This window comes from Microcaecilia unicolor, chromosome 6 (genome assembly GCF_901765095.1).
Source record: "Microcaecilia unicolor chromosome 6, aMicUni1.1, whole genome shotgun sequence".
NCBI classification, from domain to species: Eukaryota; Metazoa; Chordata; class Amphibia; order Gymnophiona; family Siphonopidae; genus Microcaecilia; species Microcaecilia unicolor.
The window spans coordinates 195,520,939-195,541,353 of record NC_044036.1 but is presented as its reverse complement, the minus strand read 5'-3'; the positions used below and the strand labels follow the sequence as shown (position 1 = coordinate 195,541,353).

Here is a 20,415-nt window from a genome sequence, read left to right as displayed (position 1 = left end):
GAACTGAGTTCAATTCCCATTTCAGGCACAGGCAGCTCCTTGTGACTCTGGGTAAGTCACTTAACCCTCCATTGCCCAATGTAAGCCGCATTGAGACTGCCATGAGTGGAAAAGCGCGGGGCACAAATGTAACAAAAATAAAATAGTGTGAATCATTGTTAAGGAGTAAATTATTAGGATCAGTTTAAAGGTGTTCATTTTGATTTTGAGTCCTTGTGGTTTCTAAGGTAGTATTTTGGTAAGATCTCTGGGAGCTATGTCAGTGGTCAGAGTTAAGGATTTTATTGAGTTCATAAGTATATTCACAATCGCTATTGAGTCATGATGCTCCAGGGCCCTAAGGTTCTTAGGACTGTATCGCTTGGCTCAGGGGCTTATGTAGTGGTCTCTTTTTTATCTGGTATTTCATTTATTGATTAAGTGTAGATAATTTACTCACGGTTAGATATTCAGATGTGTTGCCCCAAGGTGTAGAGACTCAGTGGTTCTTAGAGTTGTGTTGGTGGTTGAAGGGAGGAGTCTGGGGAAGTCCGTTAAATATTCAAATGTGTTGCTTCAGGATGTAGAGACTCCTTAGTTCTAAGAGCTGTGTTGGTGTTTGAAGGTAAGAATCTGAGGAGAGGCTGCTATGTTGTAGAGGTGAGGGGATGGTCGAACAGTTAGTCATCACTCAGGCTGGGAGACTGGAGAGTGTTGAGGCCCGGCAGGGTGGCGCTGCGCTCCTGCGGCAAGGAGAAGACGTGGCTGGCCCTCGGTGTTACTCGTCGACTTGACTTGATGGTCGATGACACGATCACTCAACCCTCCCGGCGGCCCACCAAGGAGGATGTTGCCGGGATGCCTCCGCCGCGGTCTTCGGCACGCGGGGTCCAGAGCGGTCAGCTGATCACGATTGATGGAAGTTTTCAGTCAGTGTTGCGATATAGTGTAGTGCAATAAGTCCTAATACAGTTCAGTGTGATATTATATGATGCATACAGATCATTAGGAGGTCTAGAGTCAGCAAACAAGTTAGTTCGTTAGTTGACAAGGCAGTAAAAACATTTCAGTATGATGCTAACTAATGCATAAAAAAATCATTCATTGGACAAGACAGTGAAACAGTTCAGTATAGTCCTATGTGATGCATAGAAAGCATTACGAGGTGTAAAGGTAACATCCAAGACAGTAGTCAATAGCCGAGACAATAGAACGGTTCAGTATAATGCTATCTGATGCATAGGAAGCTTTACAAGGTCTATAGTCAGCAATCCAGACAGTAATCAGTAAGCAAGAATAAAGATATTATTTACCAGCCTCAGATATTATACTCGGGTCCATTAGAGTGGCATGCAGATCCCTGAAGTAGTGAAGAGGTTGGTGCCGTGCAGTGTAGACAAGTGGACCCAGGCCTCCCCCTACCTGTTACACTTGTGGTGGAAACTGAGAGCCCTCCAAAACTCACCAGAAACCCACATATTGGTGTCCCTGTCACCCATAAGGGCTATTGTAGTGGTCTACAGTTGGGGGTAGTAGGTTTTGGCTGGGTTTTGGATGGCTCAGAAGACAAGATAAGGGAGCAACAGTGAAATGTGTACCTGGAAGCATTTATATGAAGTCTACAGCAGTGCCCCCTAGTGTGCCCCATTGCTCTCCTGGGATGTCTGGGGGACCAGTCTGCTAAAAGTGCTGGCCCCTTCTACACCCCAATGGCTTAATTTTGTGTGTTTTTAAATTATACGTTCTTTTTTCGAAAATGGCCTAAAAAGATAAATGCACAAGGCACAAAACCTTTTTCAAAACAGTATTTTTGAAAAAAACATAGACATTTTTCTTTTTTCAAAAATGGGTACATTTCCTATTCGGATTAGGCACATGTAGGGCAAAACATCCGAAGTCAGACTTGGGCACAATATTGAAAATGCCCCTCAACGTAACTTTGTAAATAGTGCTTTGAAAATATGCCTCTATGTGCTTTTATAAAATAGGCATCTTTTTGCCCCCTAGGCAACATTTTATAAAATTACCCTCACTGGATGGCGAAGTAAATGATTGGTACTAGCGGCTGCAGTTCCAAGAAATGTATTTCTAACATCTTGCTGTATATGTTTATTCAGTTGGAAATTAATAAAAATAATTTAAACTTCCTTGTCATCAAGCAGATGAAGCCATTACATATGGATTGTGTCCATCAACCAGCAGGGGGAGATAGAGAGCACTCAACTTTTCACAGTGCCTCGTGGCCAGCTAGCTCCACTGCCTCTTCAGTATTCTCTATCTCCCCAAGCAGGGTGGCTGCAGCTTCTTCGAGCTCCATCAAAAATCTGCCTGGGGGTGGCTCCTGGCTTGCCAGTTGTTAGCCGGGGTGTTAGAGGCTATAGCAGCTTCACTTTGAAGGTACATAGGTCAGCCCTTTCCCTGCCTTACCCATGCCCCCGTGGATGTGGACATATTAGCTTGCTTTTCCCTGTCCTTTCACACTCAGTGGAATTTGGCCCCCGCACCAGAAGTTTCTGCGGTTTGCGGTGTTGGGAAAACATTTCCAGTTTCGGGCCTTGCCTTTTGGCCTCACCACAGGTCCCCGAACCTTCTCCAAGGTAATGGTGGTAGTAGCTGCCTTTCTCAGGTGAGAGGGTATCCGGGTTCTCCCGTACCTAGACGACTGGCTCATCAGAGCAGACTCAGAAAAAGAGAGTCATCTAGCTACAGCCAGAGTGGTTTCAGTCCTTCAATCTCTGGGCTGGGTCATCAATATGGCCAAAAGTTACCTGACCCCCTCGCAATCTCTAGAATATTTGGGGGCCAGGTTCGATACAGCCTCAGGCTATGTGTTTCTTCCCGAGCAAAAGCGGTGCAAGCTTCAGAATCAGGTCCGTCTGCTCCTGAGGATGCCCCGCCCTCGAGCTTGGGACATTGTCCAGCTGTTGGGATCGATGACGGCCACCTTGGAAGTGGTGCCATGGGAGACCTCTACAGTATTCTCTACTTCAACGATGGTCTCCAGTATCTCAGGATTATCAGTGCAGACTTTCTTGGCTCCCTGCGACCCGCCTCAGCATGGAGTGGTGGCTCTCAGACAGCATGTTGCGGCGGGGAATGCCACTGGCACTCCCCGATTGGTGCCTGGTGGTGACAGATGCCAGCCTGAAGGGCTGGGGCGCACATTGCCAGGGGAAGCATGCCCAGGGTCTGTGGATGCCCGACGAGTTGGAGTAGTCTATCAACCGCCTGGAGTTGAAAGCGGTGTTTCTGGCTCTTCTGACCTTTCAAGTGACCCTGGAAGGATTGGCTGTCCGAGTGATGTCGGACAACACGACAGCAGTGGCCTACCTAAATCGACAAGGCGGAACTCAGTGCAGAGCTCTAGCCGCGCAGGCTGAACAAATTTGCCACTGGGCCGAGCTGCATCTACAGTCCCTGTCAGCAGCTCACATTGCAGGTCAGAGCAACGTGCAAGCCGACTATCTAAGCAGGCATCAGATCGATCCAGCGGAATGGGAACTAGCAGACGATGTATTCCTGCTGATATGTGCCAAATGGGGCAAGCCAGTGATGGATCTTATGGCGACCAGTTCCAATGCCAAAGTCCCGTGCTTCTTCAGCAGACGGAGGGATCCTCGCTCTGCCGGGTTGGATGCCTTGGCTCAACCCTGGCCCCTGGGCTTGCTGTATGTCTTCCCTCCGTGGCCCTTGATAGGGCGAGTGCTCCTGCGGATTCGGCTGCATCCAGGAGAAGTGGTGCTCATCACCTCAGATTGGCCCAGGAGGCCTTGGTATGCAGACCTCCGACAGATGCTGTTGGAGGCTCCCTTTCCGTTACCTCTGGTTCCGCACCTGTTGTCACAGGGTCCGGTGGCCATGGAGGACTCCTGCCACTTTGGTCTTATGGCATGGCGATTGAGAGGGCGCAATTGAGAGATAAAGGCTACTCAAATAAGGTAATTTCCACTCTCCTGCAGGCCCGTAAGCGCTCTACTTCCGTGGCTTATGCCAGGATTTGGCACCAGTTTGAAGTCTGGTGTGTTTCAAGAGCGCTTTCTCCGTTGCGGGCTCCTGTCTCGCCGATTCTGGACTTTTTGCAGGATGGTGCACACAAAGGCTTGGCCTATAATTCCCTGCGGGTGCAAATGGCAGCATTGGCCTCCCTGCGTGGCAAGGTTGAAGGCGTGTCCTTAGCTGCTCATCCAGATGTGGCACGGTTTCTTAGAGGGGTGCTTCGGCTCCGTCCTCCCGTGCGGGCACCTTGTCCAGCTTGGAACCTGGGGTTAGTATTGAAGGCCCTTCAGGGGGCTCCCTTTGAACCGCTTCGGCGTGCTTCAGAGAAAGATTTGACACTGAAGGCCGTCTTTTTAGTGGCCATTACCTCGGCGAGACGGGTGTCAGAGCTCCAGGCACTGTCCTGTAGAGACCCTTTTCTGCAATTCTCAGAGTCAGGGGTCATGGGTCGGACCGTGCCTTCCTTCATGCCTAAGGTGGTTTCAGCGTTTCACCTAAACCAGCCTGTTTTTCTTCCCTCCTTTGTTGAGGAGGAGTTTCCAGATTCATTTGGGCAGTTGCACCTTTTGGATGTGCGCAGGATTCTGTTGCAGTACCTGCGAATTACAAATGCTTTCAGGACCTCTGATCATCTTTTTGTGCTGTTTGCAGGTCCTCGCAGAGGGTCTTCAGCGTCTAAAGTCACTATTGCTCGTTGGCTCAAAGAAGCTATGTTTTCAGCATATCTGCTGTCTGGCCGGGCTCCACCTGCAGCCTTTAAGGCACATTCCACAAGAGCGATTTCCTCTTCCTGGGCGGAAACTGGAGCACTGTCTCTTCATGAGCTTCTAAGCTCTCTTTCGCCCGACATTACAGGCTGGATGTGTCTGCCAGGAGGGATGCGCGTTTTGGAGCACAGATGCTAGCGCGTGGCGTGGGTTGTTCCCACCCTATTTAGGGATTGCTTTGTTACATCCCATATGTAATGGCTTCATCTGCTTGATGACAAGGAAGGGAAAATTAGGTTCTTACCTTGGTAATTTTCTTTCCTGTAGACATAGCAGATGAAGCCATGAGCCCTCCCTGTATGATTGTCTGTATTGCAGAGATTCTGATTTCAGGTGCTGTTCTTGTTTCCTGAAGTTATATTCCTTCCTTGGGGAGCCGGAAAACAGTCTTCAGGATTCTTGTTATAGTTATAGGAGGATGAGTTCATTCCCTCCAGTTCATGTTTTGGGAGAATGAGTTTATTCCCTCCAGGAGGATGCAAGGATTCCCTCCGTTTATACAAAGTGGAGGACGAGTTTATTCCCTCCAGGAGGATGAGTTCATTCCCTCCTTTTTTGAGTTCATGCCCTTGTTAAGGGGCCATCATTCGCTGTGAGGAAAGTTCATGTTATTCCCATTGCGGTTTGCCATACTGCTTTGGAAGTAGAGAGTTGCACGGGGACAGAAATCTTACCCATCCCCGCCCGTCCCCGCTGGAATCTTACCCGTCCCCACCCATCCCCACTGGAATCTTACCCATCCCCACCCATCCCCGCAAAAATTTAAACCATCCCAACCCGTCCCCACCCGTCCCCGCAAGAATTTAACCCATCCCCACCCATCCCCGTAAGAATTTAATAGTACATAAAAGAAAGTTCCAGTCAGCTCCCTCAGTCTCTCTCTGGATTTGAGCCATAGCACTGTAGGCAAGGAAGGAACGGAAGTTGGAACTTGGAACACTCTGGTGCGCACATGTAAGATTTGTCTCTGATTCACTGGCAGTGTGTGCTGAGAGGTCGCCACATGCACGCGCCAGTAGGTCAGGTGACATCTGATTCTCGTGCCTGTGTCAGAGCTGAGGTCTGTGCACCAGCCTGGGAGCAAAGAGGATTAATAGTATCATAGTAAGTGACAGCAAATAGACCTGAACGGTCCATCCACTCTGCCCAATAGTCACACTCATGATCAATTCATCATTAAATCAACGAGTGTGATATTATATACTTGATTATGGTCTTTCTTTCGTGTTTCTGGAACAAAGACCACAGAAGTCTATCTGGCCCCATCCTTATGTTCCAACTGCTGGAGTTGCCATCGAAGCCCACTCCAGCCTATTCATGTTCTCATTTGTGGGACACAGACCATAAAAGTCTGTCCAGCACTGTCCTCATGTTCCAGCCACTGAAGTTGCTGTCTAAGCCCTTTCCAGCCCATCCTACACCAGATTGCCATGTATGAGACACAGACCATACAAGTCTGCCAGGTATCAGCTCTAGTTCATCACAGCCAGAGTCGCCATCTAAGCGTCACTTGACACATCCACACACATGCAGCCATTTAAGGTTAGGTTTTTTATAACTTCCATTTTCTAATTAGAGATCCTCTGTGTTCATCCCACGCCTTTTTGAATTCCGTCATCATTTGTGACTCTACCAGCTCCTTAATGGAAGACTTTCCACATTTATGCTGTTAAAGCAAGGAGGAAGAGGAGGAGGAGGAGGAGACAGCACTCAAAGAAATTGGTGTTCGGTAGATGAGAGGCTGGTGCAGGTGGAGCTTACAATTCCACGAGAAGCCCACAGAACTGGTTCCATCCCCGCGGGAACCCCGCAGGAACTGACTCCGTCCCCGCGGGAACCCCGCAGAACAGCTTCCATCCCCGCGGGAACCCCGCAGGAACTGCCTCCGTCCCTGCGGGAATCCCGCGGGTTCCGCGGGATTCCCGCGGGGACGGAAGCCGTGCAGCTCTCTATTTGGAAGCTTCAAATACTGAATAGGCAGTGGAGCTAGCTGGCAATGAGGCACTGTGAAAAGTTGAGTGCTCTCTATCTCCCCCTGCTGGTTGATGGACACAACCCATACGTAATGGCTTCATCTGCTATGACTAAAAGAAAGAAAATTACCAAGGTAAGAACCTAATTTTCCCATAAAATTACTCTTAGTGATCAAAAATTGATGGATAGGTAAGTTGTACATCATCGATCACCAATGAATGTCTAACTTGCTTTGAATGTTGGCCTAAGGGTTTCCAAAAGATAGCTTAAATGTTAGATTGTCCTATCTAAGGCTCCTAATAGACACTTTGAAAGTCAGTGTTAAATGGTGTAGGCTAAATTGTTGAACAATCAGGTTTAAATCTTCCAATATTTTTATTCTTCACTTACTTGATGGGTCTTGGTTACAAGTATACATAGCAGATGAAAATTCTTTCACAACATTATTACTTTAATGACTGTTTTATCAATAAACCCTAAGCACTGTGAGAAAGTTTTTTTTTTTTTTTAAACAAATATGACTTCATAGCCCAGTTTCATAGTAACGAGTTACTATTCTCTTTCCCTTATAGGAGCTGCCCAACTTGGATAAGCCGAGTCCTGCTTGTTCTGGGGCTAGCACTCCCCGTAGCAGCATGCTGGTATCACATGGACCCATGAGCCCAGACAACCTCAAAATGCTACACAGGTACCTGCTTAAGCTTCTGCAGGCACACTTTAATATGTTGCCTGGACATATTGGGAATAATTCTCCCAAAGAGTGTGGATATCATGCAGGCAGATCTGGCGAAATGTGAAGAATGGTCCGACAATTGTCGATTTAGATTTAATGCTAAAAAATGCAGGGTCATACACTTAGGTTGCAAAAATCCAAGGGAACAGTATAATATAGAGGGAGAAGTACTTCTGTGTAAGAAAGAAGAGCGAGACTTGGGAGTGATTGTATCGGATGATCTCAAGATGGCCAAACAGGTAGAAAAGGTGATGGTCAAAGCCAGAAGGATGCTCAGGTGCATAGGGAAAAGGATGGCCAGCAGGAAAAAATAGGTGATAGTGCCCTCGTGTAAGTTGTTTTTAGGCCCTTTGTACCCCTCCCAAATTAGCATGTACCAGCCATCAATAATTTGGGGGGATAAAAGAAACCAGAGCTATGTGCATATTAGAAAGTCAATTCTTTATATTTACTTACCAAATACAGATACAATTATAGTTTCTCATGAGAGATCATAAAGAGATGTTCACTGTGACTGCTTCTTTCAAACACTGTTCTAATACAGCAGCTTATATCGTTTGTTTCAGATAATACATAGTAATATACATAGTAGATGACGGCAGAAAAAGACCTGCACGGTCCATCCAGTCTGCCCAACAAGATATATGTGTATACCTTACCTTGATTTGTACCTGTCTTTTTCAGGGCACAGACCATATAAGTCTGCCCAGCACTATCCCCTCCTCCCAACCACCAGCCCCGCCTCCCACCACCGGCTCTGGCACAGACCGTATAAGTCTGCCCAGCACTATTCCCCGCCTCCCAACCACCAGTCCCGCCTCCCACCACTGGCTCTGGCACAGACCTTATAAGTCTGCCTACCACTATCCTCGCCTCCCAACCACCAACCCCTCTACCCCCCCACCGGCTCCGCCACCCAATTTCGGCTAAGCTCCTGAGGATCCATTCCTTCTGCACAAGATTCCTTTATGTATATCCCACGCATGTTTGAATTCCGTTACCGTTTTAAACGAATTTTCCAAGCATCCACCACTCTCTCTGTGAAAAAATACTTCCTGACATCTTTTTTTGAGTCTGCCCCCCTTCAATCTCATTTCATGTCCTCTTGTTCTACCGCCTTCCCATCAGTGGAAAAGATTTGTTTGCGGATTAATACCTTTCAAATATTTGAACGTCTGAATCATATCACCCCTGTTCCTCCTTTCCTCCAGGGTATACATGTTCAGGTCAGCAAGTCTCTCCTCATATGTCTTGGAACGCAAATCCCATACCAATCTCGTAGCTTTTCTTTGCACCGCTTCAATTTGTTTTGCATCCTTAGCAAGATACGGCCTCCAAAACTGAACACAGTACTCCAGGTGGGGCCTCACCAGCGACTTGTACAGGGGCATCAACACTTCCTTTCTTCTGCTGATTTACATGACTTTTTTGAAGGGGTAAACAAACATGTCGACAGAGGTGAGCCGGTGGATATTGTGTATCTGGATTTTCAGAAAGCGTTTGACAAAGTCCCTCGTGAAAGGCTCCAGAGGAAGTTAAGAGAGCCATGGGATCGGAGGTAGTGTATTGTTATGGATTAAAAACTGGTTGAAAGATAGGAAACAGAGAGTAGGGTTAAATGGTCACTATTCGCAATGGAGAAGGGTAGTTCGTGGGGTCCCTCAGGGATCTGTGCTGGTACCGTTGCTTTTTAACATTTTCATAAATGACCTGGAGGTGGGGGTAACTAGCGAGGTTATCAAATTTGCTGATGACACAAAGTTGTTTAAGGTCGTCAAATCGCAGGACGGGCGACTAAAATGATAGCGGGGATGGGACTACTTCCCTATGAAGAAAGACTAAGGAGGCTAGGGCTTTTCAGCTTGGAGAAGAGACGGCTGAGGGGAGACACGATAGAGGTATATAAAATAATGAGTGGAGTGGAACAGGTGGATGTGAAGCGTCTGTTCACGCTTTCCAAAAATACTAGGACTAGGGGGCATGTGATGAAACTACAGTGTAGTAAATTTAAAACAAATCGGAGAAAATGTTTCTTCACCCAACGTGTAATTAAACTCTGGAATTCGTTGCCGGAGAATGTGGTGAAGGCGGTTAGCTTGGCAGAGTTTAACAAGGGGTTAGACGGTTTCCTAAAGAACAAGTCCATAAACCACTACTAAATGGACTTGGGAAAATCCACAATTCCAGGAATAACATGTATAGAATGTTTATACGTTGGGGAAGCTCGCCAGTTGCCCTTGGCCTGGATTGGCTGCTGTAGTGGACAGAATGCTGGGTTCGATGGACTCTTGGTCTTTTCCCAGTGTGTCATTACTTATGTATTGTGAAAGGTTGCAAGAAGATATTGCGAGACTAAAAGACTGGGCGTCTAAATGGCAGATTACGTTCAATGTGAGCAAGTGCAAAGTGATACATATGGGAAAGAGGAACCTGACATATAGGTACGTCATGCAAGGTTCAGCGTTAGGACTCGCGGAACGAGAAAGGGACCTGGGAGTCATTATTGATGATACGTTGAAATCTGCTCTGAGGTAGTGTTAGTATTGTTCTGAGGTAGAGCGAAGATACTTACCTATAGCAGGTATTCTCCGAGGACAGCAGGCTGATTGTTCTCACTGATGGGACGGCATCCATGGCGGCCCAGGAACGGAGATTTTTTCCTAGCAAACTTTGCGACAGCTTCCAGAACGCGGGACAGACGCACTGCACATGTGTGGCCATCCCCGCCTCAGTTATGTCAAAAAGCAAAGAAAGAACAACAACAGCTCCAAAAGGGAGGTGGGCGAGCTGGTGAGAACAATCAGCCTGCTGTCCTCGGAGAATACCTAGTACAGGTAAGTATCTTCACTTTCTCCGAGGACAAGCAGGTTGCTTGTTCTCACTGAAGGGGTATCCCTAGCCCCCAGGCTCACTCAAAACAACAAAAGAAGGCAATTGGACCTCGCAACGGCAAGGACATAACAAAGATTGACCTACGAAGAAACATCTAACTGAGAGTGCAGCCTGGAACAGAACAAAAATGGGCCTAGGGGTGTAGAGTTGGATTCTAAACCCCAAACAGATTCTGCAGCACCAACTGCCCAAACTGACTGTCGCATCGGGTATCCTGCTGAAGGCAGTAGTGAGATGTGAATGTGTGGATTGATGACCACGTTGCAGCCTTACAAATCTCTTCTATAGTGGCTGACTTCAAGTGAGCCACCGACACTGCCATGGCTCTAACACTATGAGCCGTGACATGAACCTCAAGAGTCAGCCCAGCTTGGAAATGCAATCTGCCAGCCAATTAGAAATGGTGCGTTTTCCGATGGCAACTCCCCTCCTGTTGAGATCAAAAGAAACAATTGGGCGGATTGTCTGTAGGGCTTTGTCCGCTCCACGTAAAAGGCCAGTGCTCTCTTACAGTCCAAGGTGTGCAACTTGTTCTCACCAGGACAGGTATGTGGACGGGGAAAAAAGGTTGGCAACACAATTGACTGGTTCAGATGGAACTCTGACACCACCATTGGCAAGAACTTAGGGTAAGGGCGGAGGACTACTTTGTTATGGTGAAATTTAATATAAGGTGCATGGACTACCAAGTCTTGGAGCTCACTGATTCTACAAGCTGAAGTAACAGCCACCAAGAAAATGACCTTCCAGGTTAAGTACTTCAGATGGCAGGAATTCAGTGGCTCAAAAGGAGGTTTAATCAGCTGGGTGAGAACAACGTTGAGATCCTATGACACTGGTGGAGGTTTGACAGGGGACTTTGACAAAAGCAAACCTCTCATGAAGCGAACAACTAAAGGCTGTCCAGAGATAGGCTGACCTTCTACACGTTGATGGTAAGCACTGATTGCACTAAGATGAACTCTTTCTGAGTTTGTCTTAAGACCAGACTCTGATAAGTGTACATAAGAATATAAGTAATGCCACACTGGGAAAAGACCAAAAGACAGCATCCTGTCCACGACAGCGGCCAATCCAGGCCAAGGGTACCTGGCAAGCTTCCCAAACATACAAACATTCTATACATGTTATTCCTGGAATTGTGGATTTTTCCCAAGTCCATTTAGTAGCTGTTTATGGACTTGTCCTTTAGGAAATCGTCTAACCCCTTGTTAAACTCTGCCAAGCTAACCGCCTTCACCACACTCTCTGGCAACGAATTCCAGAGTTTAATTACGCGTTGGGTAAAGAAACATTTTCTCCAATTTGTTTTAAATTTACTACACTGTAGTTTCATCACATGCCCCCTAGTCCTAGTATTTTTGGAAAGCGTGAACAGACGCTACACATCCACCTGTTCCACTCCACTCATTATTTTATATACCTCTATCATGTCTCCCCTCAGCCGTCTCTTCTCTAAGCTGAAAAGCCCTAGCCTCCTTAGTCTTTCTTCATAGGGAAGTAGTCCCATCCCCGCTATCATTTTAGTCGCCCTTCGCTGCACCTTTTCCAATTCCACTATATCTTTCTTGAGATGCGGCGACCAGAATTGAACACAATACTCAAGGTGCGGTCGCACCATGGAGCGATATAACGGCATTATAACATCCTCACACCTGTTTTCCATAACTTTCCTAATAATACCCAACATTCTATTCGCTTTCCGAGCCGCCGCAGCAGCACACTGAGCAGAAGGTTTCAGTGTATTATCAACGACGACACCCAGATCCCTTTCTTGGTCCTTAACTCCTAACGTGGAACCTTGCATGACATAGCTATAATTCGGGTTCTTTTTCCCCACATGCATCACCTTGCACTTGCTCACATTAAACGTCATCTGCCATCTAGCCACCCAGTCTCCCAGTCTCGTAAGGTTCTTCTGTAATTTTTCACAATCCTATCGCGAGTTAACGACTTTGAATAACTTTGTGTCATCAGCAAATTTAATTACCTCGCTAGTTACTCCCATCTCTAGATCATTTATAAATATATTAAAAAGCAGCGGTCCTAGCACAGACCCCTGAGGAACCCCACTAACTACCCTTCTCTATTGTGAATACTGCCCATTTAACCCCACTCTCTGTTTCCTATCCTTCAACCAGTTTTTAATCCACAATAGGACATTTCCTCCTTTCCCATGACCCTCCAATTTTCTCTGTAACCTTTCATGAGGTACCTTGTCAAACGCCTATTGAAAATCCAGATACATAATATCAACCGGCTCCCCTTTGTCCACATGTTTGTTTACTCCTTCAAAGAATTGAAGTAAATTGGTCAGGCAAGATTTCCCCACACAAAAGCCGTGCTGACTCGGTCTCAGTAATCTATGTCCTTGGATGTGCTCTGTAATTTTGTTTTTAATAATAGCCTCTACCATTTTCCCCGGCACCAACGTCAGACTCACCGGTCTATAATTTCCCGGATCTCCCCTGGAACCTTTTTAAAAACTGGGCATTATATTGGCCACCGTCCAGTCTTCCGGTACCACGCTCGATTTTAAGGATAAATTGCATATCACTAGCAGTAGCTCCGCAAGCTCATTTTTCAGTTCTATCAGTACTCTAGGATGAATACCATCCTGTCCAGGAGACTTGCTACTCTTCAGTTTGCTGAACTGCCCCATTACGTCCTCCAGGTTTACCGTGATGTCAGTAAGTTTCTCCGACTCGTCTGCTTGAAATATCATTTCTGACACCGGTATCCCACCCAAATCTTCCTCGGTGAAGACCGAAGCAAAGAATTCATTCAATCTCTCCGCTACGTCTTTATCTTCCTTGAATGCCCCTTTTACCCCTCAGTCATCCAGCGGCCTAACCGATTCTTTTGCCGGCTTCCTGCTTTTAATATACCGAAAAAAATTTTACTATGTTTTTTTGCCTCTAATGCTATCTTTTTTTCGTAATCTTTCTTGGCCTTCTTTATCTGCGCCTTGCATTTGCTTTGACACTCCTTATGATGCTTCTTGTTATTTTCAGACGGTTTCTTCTTCTATTTTCTGAAGGCATTTCTTTTAGCCCTAATAGCTTCCTTCACCTCACTTTTCAACCAGGCCGGCTGTCTTTTCGAGTTCCGTCTTTCTTTTCTAATTAGTGGAATATGTTTGGCCTGGGCCTCCAGGATGGTATTTTTGAACAGCGTCCAGGCCTGTTGTACAGTTTTTACCCTCTCAGTTGTCCCCCTAAGTTTTTTTTCCACCTTTCTCATTTTATCATAGTCTCCTTTTTTAAAGTTAAACGCTAACGTATTTGACTTCCTGTGTATAGTTACTTCAAGGTTGATATTAAAACCGATCATATTATGATCACTGTTATCAAGCGGCCCCAGTACCATAATGTCCCTCACCAGATCATGCGCTCCACTAAGGACCAAGTCTAGAATATTTCCTTCTCTCATCGGCTCCTGCACCAGCTGCTCCATAAAGCTGTCCTTGATTTCATCAAGGAATTGTAGCTCTCTAGCGTGTCCCGATGTTACATTTACCCAGTCTATATTTGGATAATTGTAGTCACCCATTATTATCACATTGCCATTTTGTTTGCGTCTCTGATTTCTTTTATCATTTCTGCATCTACCTGCTCATCCTGGCGAGGCGGACGGTAGTACACTCCTATCACCGTCCTTTTCCCTTTTCTACATGGAATTTCAAGCCACAGTGATTCAAAGGTGTGATTTGTGTCCTGCTGAATTTGTAATCTATCTGAGTCAAGGCTCTCGTTAATATACAATGCTACCCCTCCACCAGTCCGGTCCACCCTATCACTACGATATACTTTGTACCCCGGTATGACAGTGGCCCACTGGTTATCCTCCTTCCACCAGCTCTCAGTAATGCCTATTATATCCAATTTTTCATTTAGTGCAATATATTCCCCCATCTTATTTCTTAGACTCCTAGCATTTACATATAGACATTTCAGAGTATGTTTGTTGTTCCTATTTGACAGATGCTTAGTACTGGACACTACTGATTTGCCATCTTTTGTCTGATCTTTAGTTGTTTTGAAGGGCACCTGGCCTACCACGGTCTGTTGTGCAATCTCACTATCCAGAAACCCTATCTTCCCTGTTTGTGAGGTATCTTTGCAAGATACCTTATCCCGAACCATGCGCTTTTGAGTGACTGTCGGCCTTCCCCCCATTTCTAGTTTAAAAGCTGCTCTATCTCCTTTTTAAATGCCGACGCCAGCAGCCTGGTCCCACCCTGGTTAAGGTGGAGCCCATCCTTTCGGAATAGGCTCTCCCGTCCCCAGAATGTTGCCCAGTTCCTAACAAATCTGAAACCCTCCTCCCTGCACCATTGTCTCATCCACGCATTGAGACTCCGTAGCTCTGCCTGTCTCTTGGGCCCTGCGCGTGGAACAGGTAGCATTTCAGAAAATGCTGCCCTAAAGGATCTGGATTTGAGCTTTCTACCTAAGAGCCTAAATTTGTCTTCCAGAACCTCTCTCCCACATTTTCCTATGTCATTGGTATTCAAGCAGGGTCCAGTAAGGACAAGAAAAAAGATTTACGGCCTTGCTGTCACACCAGAGGGCAAACCTCCTCCATTTAAAAGAATAACTCTTTTTCGTGGAATCTTTCCTGGAAGCAAGCAAGACTCAGGAGACACCCTCTGACAGGCCTAAAGAGGCTACTTCTAGGTTCTCAACATCCAGGCCGTGAGAGCCAGAGACTGGAGGTTGGGATGTAGAAGCGACCCCTCGTTCTGGGTGATGAGGGTCGGAAAACAGTCCAATCTCCATGGTTCTTTGGAGGACAATCAGAATCATGGTTCCGCGGTCTTGCCTGAGTTTCAGCAGAGTCTTCCCTACTAATGGTATGGGAGGATGCGCATAAAGAAGGTGAAAGGCATCTGATGCAAGTCTGTTGTGGGCCTGAAGCCTGGAACAGAATTGAGGGACCTTGTGATTGGTCTGAGTGGCAAAAAGAACTACCGAGGGGGTGCCCCACGCTCAGAAGATCTTGCGGACAACGTCCATGTTGAGGGACCACTCGTGAGACTGCATTACCCTACTCAACCTGTCGGCCAGACTGTTGTTTACACCTGCCAGATACGTGGCTTGGAGAAGCATGCCATGCTGGTGTGCCCAAAGCCACATCCTGACGGCTTCCTGACACAGAGGGCGAGATCCGGTGCCCCCATGCTTGTTGGTGTAATACATCACAACCTGATTGTCTGTCTGAATTAGGATGATTTGATTGGACAGCTGATCTCTGAAAGCCTTGAGAGCGTTCCAGATCGCTCGTAATTCCAGGAGGTTGATGGGAAGACCCTTTTCCTGAAAAGACCAAACTTCTTGAGTGCAAAGCCCATCTACATGAGCTCCCCACCCCAGGAGGGATGTATCCGTCGTCAGCACTTTTTGTGGCTGAGGAATTTGGAATGGACGTCCCAAGGTCAGATTGGAGCGAGTGGTCCACCACTGGAGGGAATTGCAAAAATCGGTGGAAAGATGGATGGCATTCTCTAGATCCCCTGTAGCCTGACACTACTGGGAAGCTAGGGTCCATTGAGCTGATCTCATATGTAGACGTGCCATGGGAGTAACATGGACTGTGGACGCCATGTGGCCTAAAAGCCTCAACATCTGCCGAGCTGTGATCTGTTGAGATGTTTAAGCCGAGGACACTAAGGCCAGAAGATTGTCTGCCCTTGCCTGGGGGAGATAAGCTCGAGACATCCGTGTGTTCAACAGAGCACCTATGAATTCCAACTTCTGTACTGGAACCAGGTGGGACTTGGGATATTTTATAGCAAACCCCAGCAGCTCGAGCAGTTGAATAGTGATCTGCATAGATCATAGAACTCCAGCCAATCGTCGAGATAAGGGAACACGTGCACTCCCAGTCTGCGTGGTGATGCTGCGACAACTGCCAAGCACTTTGTAAAGATTCTGGGCGCAGATGCTAGACCGAAGGGTAGTACACAGTACTGAAAGATTTGAGTTCCCAAGTGGAATCGAAGGTACTTCCTGTGAGTTGGGAGCACCGAGATGTGAGTATAGGCATCCTTTATGTCCAGAGAGCGTAGCCAATCATTTTCCTGAATCATGGGAAAAAGGGTGCCCAGGGAAAGCATCCTGAACTTTTCTTGGAACAGGAATTTGTTCAGGGCCCTTAGGTCTAGGATGGGACGCATCCTCCCTGTTTTCTTTTGCACAAGGAAGTACCTGGACTAGAATCCCAGCCCTTCTTCCCCTGGTGGAACGGGTTCGACCGCATTGGCCTGTAGAAGGGCGGAGAGTTCCTCTGCAAGTACCTGCCTGTGCTGGGAGCTGTATGAATGAGCTCCTGGTGGGCAATCTGGAGCCTTGGATGCCAGACTGTGTGTTTATCCTGACCGGAGTATTTGAAGAACCCACCTGTCGGAGGTTATAAGAGGCCACCTTTGGTGAAAAAATAACAACCTCCCCACGACAGGCAAGCTGCCCGGTACGGAAACTTTTATTGCGGCTATGCTGCACTGGAGCAGTGAAAAGCCCGTCCCTTGCTTTTGCTGGGGAGCTCTAGGGGCCTTAGGCGCATGGCATTGGCGAGAACGCACATGCTGAGACTGAGCCTGAACCGGCTGACGAGAAGCAGGAGTGTACCTACGCCTATATAGGAATAGGGAGCCCTCCTCCTCCCTCCAAAAAACTTCCTAGAAGAGGAGGCAGTAGCAGAAGGCGTCCGGCGGGAGAAAGAATCCATGGCATCATGATGCTTTTTCATCTGATCAACCATATCCTCTACTTTTTTTCTCCAAAAAGATTATCCCCCCGGCAAGGAACATCCGCCATTCGCTGCTGGGTCTTGTGATCCAGGTCAGAGACATGCAGCCACAAGAGTCTGCGCATCACTATACCTTGAGTAGCTACTCGGGATGCTACATCAAAAGTGTCGTAAGATCCCCTGGCCAGGAATTTGTGACACACCTTCTACTGCCTGACCACCTGGTGAAAAAGTTCAGCAAGCTCCTGAGGAAGTGCTTCAACTAAACTAGACAGTTGCCTCACCGAGTTCCGTAAGTGAATGCTCATGTAGAGCTGGTATGTTTGGATCTTGGCGGCGAGCATTGTGGCCTGATATGTTCTCCTCCCAAAAGAATCCAAGGTCCTAAACTCTCTGCCTGGGGGCGCTCTAGTACTCTTGGCTCTTCTGAGAGCAGAGTCCACCACCATGGCATTACAGGCTCTCCATGGACTCTGTACTGGGACTTCTTGGGGACCACTGGGGGCAAGACCAATTCCGCATCAGCACTTCCCTGAGTGTATTGTGGAGGGGGGGCCAGTGTATTGTGGAGGGGGGGCCATTCTGTAGGTGGAGAAGGATAATCCAGGACCTCGAGCATCTCAGCCCTGGGCTCATCCACAGCCTCCATAGGGAATGGAATGTCCTTAGACATTTCCCGTACAAAGGATGAGACAGCAAGACTCTCAGGTGGAGTCATCCTTACTTCAATCGGTGGAGTAGGATCAGAGGGAAGCCCACAGGACTCTTCCTCCGAAAAATACCTGGGGTCTTCCTCTGCTCCCCATGAGCGCTCCTCTTTGGTATCGGACAGAAGCTCCCTAAGAGCAGCCCAAACCCGAGCCTGCCTCGACTTCAAGGATCGACGACCTCGTGGGGGATGTCGAGAAGTCGACCCCTGCCTGGACTCCGGTGAAGCTTTCTCCATCAACGTCGAGGGGGAGTCGACCCAGGTGGCAACCAGCTCCGGTACCGCAAGCGGCACTGAGGGCAGGGACCTCCTCACATGTGATGGCCCAGATGCCATCTCCGCAGTCTGTACAGGAGGCGCAAGCACCCCTGACACCGAGGCAGACTGACGAAGCAACCCTTCCAGAAGCTCTGGAAGAAGGGCCCGGATGCACTCGTTGAGAGCTGCCATCGGAAAAGGTGGTGTGGCCGGTGCAGGAGTCGGTGCCAGAATCTGAGGGAGCTTGAGAGCCGGTACCACGCTGCCAGACGACCGACGGATCGGCACCTCCTCAATGGAGGGTGAGCGATCCTCCCAGCACTGACGCTTCTCGGGTGCTGACTCCCTCGGCTCCCCGGAGCTCTTGGTACCATGCCTGGAAGGAGATCGATGACGATGGTTCTTCCCCTTTGCTCGACGCCCGTCATCGAGACTTCTTGGTACCGATGAGGAGGACATGGAATCCTCACGTCTCCTCGGGGCCGGGTCCGACGATTGTCGGTCCCAGGGGGCCTGCATAGCAGTAGGCCTCAAGACGGGTAGAGACCCACTCGATGACTTGCTGCTCCCAGTTTGAAGCAGTCTTTTGGCAGCCATTACCTGGACTCTTGGTGTCACTGCTTCCCTTGACGTCGACGCCGCCGACCTCAGTACTGATGTCGATGCCGATGTCGAAGGACTGGACCGATCAGAAAAAAGTCTCTTGCGCTGAGCCTCTCGAGCCACCTGGGTCCTTCTCTTCATTAACTTACACAGCTTACAGGCAGCTGGAAGATGATCGGGCCCAAGACACTGGAGGCACCACGCGTGGGGGTCGGTACCCGAGATGGTCTGATTGCAGCGAGTACAGCGTTTGAAGCCGCTGGGAGTCTTCGATGACATGGGCGGGAAAATAGCGTCCGCAAAATCAGAAAGTCAATTGTGCCAATTAAAAAGGCACAAAGGAAAAAAAGACGCGGCCGAGCAGCCTAAAGGCAGCCACAACGAAAAAAGAACGGAAACTTGAAAAAATGAGGAAAAAACTAAAAAAAATAAGGGAAAAAACTTAATTTTTTTATTTTACTTGAGGAAGTTAAATAAAATAAGAAAAAAGGGCACGATAAACGCGAAAAAAGCGGTCTCCTGAGCAAAACTCAAGGGAGTAGCGGCGAGCACAACTCTCTCGAGGCGCGGAAGAAAAAGAACTGATCGCTGCACGTTCGCGTCGCAGGTGGGATGCTGCCCACGAATGCGCGGTGGATCGGCCCATGCGACGGAACGTTCGGGAAGGTTCCAGAGCTTTGAAAGGTTTCTTCTTTCTCCTGGGCCGTCGCGGACGACGACCCACATGTAAGAATATTGAGCCTGCTTGTCCTCGGAAAATGTACTTTTGCTCACATTGCCTTTTACTTACATTGCCTTTTACTTTTTGTTGTTTGTGATCTAGTTGCGGTGAGGTTGAACATTACACATCTGTATCACCATCAGTTTACCCAAGCTCCTCTTTTGGATTTAACACGAAGTTGGGTCCACGAGTGGGACATTATGCTCCCTGACAGCCAGTGAGTACCATCTGCTCAGCTGCAATCTGTTGGCCTTCTGCTTGATGGTTTTTCCATCTGTGGCTCTCTTGTTCTGGATTGCAGGGAGCAGTTGACATCTACAGCACAACTGTCGGCTACATTTGGGATGTCCCGTTTACTATTTTAGAATTGCTTTGGGTCACTTTGTTTTCTCTTTATTGAGACTACTCATGCTCGTCGTGTCTTTTGGGGGTCTGAATTGGACATTTTGCCTGCCTAGGAAACCTGGAGCTGTTAGCATAGTTTTTGGGTAGACTGCTTTGTGAAGGGGGGCTGGGGGAAGGGGTGGATTGATTTTGGCTGCTTGTATGGGTGTGTACGGTTAGGGGTGGTGTCTGTGTGCATGTGTGTTTTTCTTGGGGGGAGTGGGTCATCCCGGGCTTGCTTTGTTATCGATGAGAGGTTGGATTTTTGGTTTTGGGTGGGTTATCACTTTGTCAGGCTGGCATCAGGGGAGAGGGTCCCATTGGAAGGCCTTTTACCCTTTGCACTTTAACTGACTTTTGTCTATTACACTTATTCCTGACTCGTTTGAATATGGCTAACTTGACAGTAATCACACTTAATGTGGATGGTATACATTCCCCTATTGAAAGAAAAAAAAATTTGTCCTATCTGGCTAAAAAAGCCACTAATCTGGCATTTCTTCAAGAAATACATTTCACAGCACATGAACATGCCAAACTGAAATAGGCATGGGTGGGGCAATTGGGGTACTCTGCTATTCCTCTAGACAACCGGGGTGGGGAGGGGAGTTGACCCTTATTCACAAACCACTTCCCTTTAACATACACA

At 47.7% G+C, this 20,415-nt stretch overlaps 1 protein-coding gene across 1 annotated transcript in view; it reads left to right on the top strand.

Annotated features, from left to right (window-relative positions):
• The window catches only part of DOCK3 (dedicator of cytokinesis 3), an 873,576-nt gene that overhangs the window by 761,201 nt on the left and 91,960 nt on the right, over positions 1-20,415 (top strand). Inside the window, exon 46 of the mRNA XM_030206787.1 lies at positions 7,289-7,404. Coding sequence (XP_030062647.1) covers positions 7,289-7,404 — 116 coding nt within the window. The remainder of the gene's footprint in view (positions 1-7,288; positions 7,405-20,415) is intronic.